A 4823-nucleotide genomic window follows, 5' to 3' on the forward strand; every position below is an offset into this window, starting at 1 on the left:
TTATTAGTTTAGTCACTTAAAGCAACATTATTGTATATTACATAACAACTATACTGTACAATAGCCAAGACAGTAAATAACAATGTTTTTTCCCTTTTGAATAATATTTGATTTTTGATTTATCCAGATGTGAAAGTATAGCTCCAAGTAGGGAGTTGTTATTAAACTCCCTGCTCAAAAAAAAAAACAACATGCAATAATAATAAATGTCAAACTATTGAATCCCAACACATATCAGGAAAAGATATTTAAATTAATTATACCATCCTTTCTCATACGAAAACTAATTTATGCATTGTCATTATAACAGTCCCGAAAAACGGTATTATTTCTAGGGGTTAGAAGCTTATACAGGCCTATATTTAAAATTGCCACTCTTTACAATCTGACCAACATATTCATACACTTTGAATGCACATGCATAACCGATAACTCCTTTGATTTACCCAACTTTGTGTAGACTTCGTCGCTGTTACTTCCACCAATCGTCAACATCGTTCGTTCGGCCAGAATTCAGATCGAGAAAATGAGTTTCCACAGTCGTGATTATAGTGTCAATTTTCTCAAATATATTTTCATGCAGGCCCATTTAAACAGTAAAGTGCTAGTAATCCTATAAGAATCCTTAGTTTACAGTATACTCAGGTGTTTAGTGCATGTGTCAGGCGCGGATCCAAGGGGGATCCGCGCAAGTCCGCAAGTTGGCCACCTGGCCTGGGTCCAAAAAAAAAAAGAAAAAAGAAACTTAAAAAAAAAAAAAAAATTGATCGCCCAAAAGGCCTCAGAGGTTATTTTCGGCCGTCTAGAATACAGAAATTTTTCTATTGGGTCCACATTTTAAAAATGGGTCCAGATTTCTCTTGCGTAATAGGTCAATTTTTAAGAAAATGGGTCCAGATTATTCATATTTTTGCGTAAAATGGGGCAAAATGGGTCCACATTACTTATGCGTAAAGTGAGTCCACCATGATATTGTCCCACACAGTTTTGAAAATCCTCGCTACGGCATTGCCCTGTACAGTGTTGTCATGAAATAGATTAGACCAAGCAAACTCCGCAAACCCTGCAAGCCTCCAAAAACACAGTGCAAACCCTGTCTCTTATACACATCTAGATGTGTATAAGAGACAGGTATCAAAACAGAGGACTTAAGAGCTAAATTACGTTTAACAACAATTTGCATACACACCAGACTAAAATCAGGACTAAAATTGCTGCAACGGATGACGCAGATACAAGCACGATCATCATCAAATCTGAAAAAGAAAAGAAATCATTTGGGCATACAGTATATTAAACTGAAAACAAAATCTAATCCTAAGCTTTAATGTTGAAAAATATCATGTTTATAGTTGACAAATGCTTATTATCATTTTCCTGTATTCTTTAAAACAGATAATATTTAGCCTTAGTATATTTTTTAACCTAGTACTTCTTTTGGTGTTTAAATTTAATCTACATGTTAAGGATGCAATGTGGAGAGTCGCTCAAAAAGCTACCATTTTTGGCAATCCTACTGTATCTTAATTTTATTGTTTTGGATATACTGCTACTTTGAAATTAAAGAAAACGTAATAAAATATAAAATAAAATAAGGTGAATGTAATTATTTTCCCAAAATACTGAAATATTATCGAAAGACATAACTTGAACGTATATTTTCAAATAAACTTTCTACTTTGAATAAACGCATCCTGGTGATGTAAACAAAATTTTACATTCTTGACATTATTCTATCATATGCCCTATAGTAAAATTTTACTGTATATTTTGCTTAAATTTCAACGTGCACAATCACTTTCTAAAACGTCTCACAACAGCTGCTAAGAAATAGTCAATGGGCGTCAGACACCAATATCCAGGACCCATTATTCCGACCAGGGGGGGGGGGGGAGTGGCGCTCACGTTGGCCTTCTCTGAAAATTGAAAGACCTCTATCAACCTACTCTTCTCTGAATGAGTGCGATGCGTATTTCCGAAACAAAGCCGAGTAAAATCGCAATTGTTTGTACATTTCGTAACCATCTCAGTAACCACTCCATCGAGTTCATGGGTGCAACGGTTATCAGAGGCTCAATATATTGTGACAACAATGTAATGGAAGCGTGTAAACCTACTAGGCCAACAATTTTTACATTATTATTATTATTATTATTATTATTATTATTATTATTATTATTATTATTATTATTATTATTATTACAGAATTATTATTACAGTATTATTATTATTATTATTATTATTATTATTATTATTATCATTATTATTATTATTATTATTATTACCATTATTATTAGTAGTAGTAGTATTATTATTACAGTATTATTATTATTATTATTATCATTATTATTATTATTATTATTATTATTAGTATTATTATTATTACAGAATTATTATTACAGTATTATTATTATTATATTATTTTATTATTATTATTATTATCATTATTATTATTTTATTATTATTATTATTATTATAAACGATTTATTCCTTTTGTTATCATTAAAACCCGTAGAGTTCTCCCTCCTCGTGTAACCTGGTTGACTCACATTAGCCATAAGTACACTGTTTTTACTCCCTCTGTTCGCACTGTCTCCCACTCTCGCTTCTTCATCATCCGAACCTCGATTCTCTGGAATTATCTGCCTTCTGTTTGTTTCCCTTCATCCTTTATCCTAAAGATTTTAAAAACTCCCTCTAACCTTTCTAGCCTAGTTCTCATCGTTCCTTTGCATGTTATAGGGTTACCTTTGTCCTGCATTATCTAATAAAAATTTAAAACAAAATAAAATATATACTAGTGTTTAATATTGTCTGCATAGATTTCTATTTTTCTAATTAAAAAAAATTATATTTAGTCAATTGAATTTTATATAGCCGTTATTAAACAATTATTACTCACCATGACGTCATGATAATAATAAATTAAGTAAATCACCTTTATGTTAATGTTTTGTGTGCTTCCTATCTCTCTAGTCCTGTTTTATTGTAAATTAGATGGTAAGTATATCCACTCACAATAGTGTAGTCGCAATACTACTTGCACAAAAGTGAAATTCAAAAAGAGGAGAAAAGAAAAAAACCTCTTGATTGATTTTAAAAGTATTGTACATGGAAAAAGACTAAATTAGAGGGACTGTTTAAAGTTTATCTTATTTGTTTTTAATGGTTCGAAAACGTCACAAGCAAATTAGTCGATAATAAATCATTATTTTTATGAATGTTAGTTGCACGCAATATATGCTTGGGCATGACTCTGATTGCCAGGATAAATTGAAAAACTTTTATGATGAGTATTTCAGTGGCAGATTCAAGGGTGCCCTGCCAGCCCACCCTCCCGAAATTTTTCAAAATTTAGAAGTGTATAAAAGAAAATTATACGTAAATTTAAGTCTGAGTGTGCTATTTCCGGCCAACTGAGGCGCCATAATCTTACCTTTTCTACATTCCATCAGTAAATGTCCCTCCCAGGGACACTCCATTAGTAAGACCCTCTTTGGGCCCCCCTCAATTGCGAATTCCTGGACCCGCACTGTATTTTGAAAATGTAGTGTGGAAAATAAATGTTCATTGCCTTCCTTACAATCAATTAGATACGACTTATAAAAGGCTATAGACGCCATAGCTTCCGAGGCCTTCGCCCCAGCCAAGTCTTGGAAATTTTCCCCCTCCCCCGCACTTTCAACCACGGATCGACGCCCTTGAACACAATGAAGCTACGGTTTTCAGGTCAACAGTCTACAGATATTACCTTTATTTGAGCTAGACTTTATTGATTCATCACTTTTACTAGTTGTTTCTTTGTTTTCACTGGTAAATGGCTGTACTGATGGTCTACCAGCAGTCGTGGATAATTGCTGGGTTGGTGAGAAACGAAAAAATGTGGGTTTATTATTATCAAGGCTGTGTTATGTGTTGCAGCATTTATGCGTGTGATTGTGTATAATGTTTACATGATGATTGTGTACACATTATTTATTGATTACCGTAAATTAGTTATTGTTATTTACATATACAGTAGAACCCCTCCTTTGGGACACCCCTATTCAGGGAACACCTCTATTAAGGGGACACTGTTTTGTGAAACTATGGGTGATATATCTTTTAACACTGCGGCCAACCCCAGTTAAGGGGACACCCCTATTAAGGGGACGGGGACGGACAACTTCTGAGTGTGCCAAATGGCCAAATAACCCCTATTAAGGGGACACTTCTTTTTCCTGTTTATATTTATCACAACAAATACAACATTCTTAAAATAAGAACAATTCACTAAACTTTATAGCCTATATTGACACATTTAGAGCATTTAATTAAGGAACTTATCACCTTTCTAACTATCACCTTTCTACTGCTTCTTGTCAAGGGCGAGCCTTTGCTAGACTACGTAATAATAATAATAATAATAATAATAATAATAATAATAATAACAATAATAATAATAATAATAAGAATAATGACAATAATAATAATAATAATAATAATGATAATAATAATAATAACAATAATAATAATAATAATAATAATAATAATAATAATAATAATAATAATAATAATAATAATAATAATAATAATATTTTAACAGAAATTGGAAATAGAATTTTGAACCAAGTAAAATAATCCGTCTTTGTTTGGTGGTAGTAGTAGTGTGTTTATATTTTCATGGTTTGTTCTTTTGCTTGTATCTGTTTAGTGTTAATAGCTAGGTTCACATTCAGAATTTAACGTGATCTAGTGGATCATGATCAAGCCAGTCACTTTATGTGAACCAACCAGAATCAAATAACGTGCTCAGCTTAATCACCTTATTGTGATCTAGTGGA

At 32.2% G+C, this 4823-nt stretch overlaps 1 protein-coding gene across 1 annotated transcript in view; it reads right to left on the reverse strand.

The window, feature by feature from the left end:
* The window catches only part of LOC117102043, a 38395-nt gene that overhangs the window by 22764 nt on the left and 10808 nt on the right, over positions 1 to 4823 (reverse strand). Inside the window, exon 4 of the mRNA XM_033242258.1 lies at positions 1190 to 1256. Coding sequence (XP_033098149.1) covers positions 1190 to 1256 — 67 coding nt within the window. The remainder of the gene's footprint in view (positions 1 to 1189; positions 1257 to 4823) is intronic.

Source organism: Anneissia japonica, unplaced genomic scaffold (assembly GCF_011630105.1).
Source record: "Anneissia japonica isolate Jap-2015-1 unplaced genomic scaffold, ASM1163010v1 scaffold997_len2565447_cov190, whole genome shotgun sequence".
NCBI classification, from domain to species: Eukaryota; Metazoa; Echinodermata; class Crinoidea; order Comatulida; family Comatulidae; genus Anneissia; species Anneissia japonica.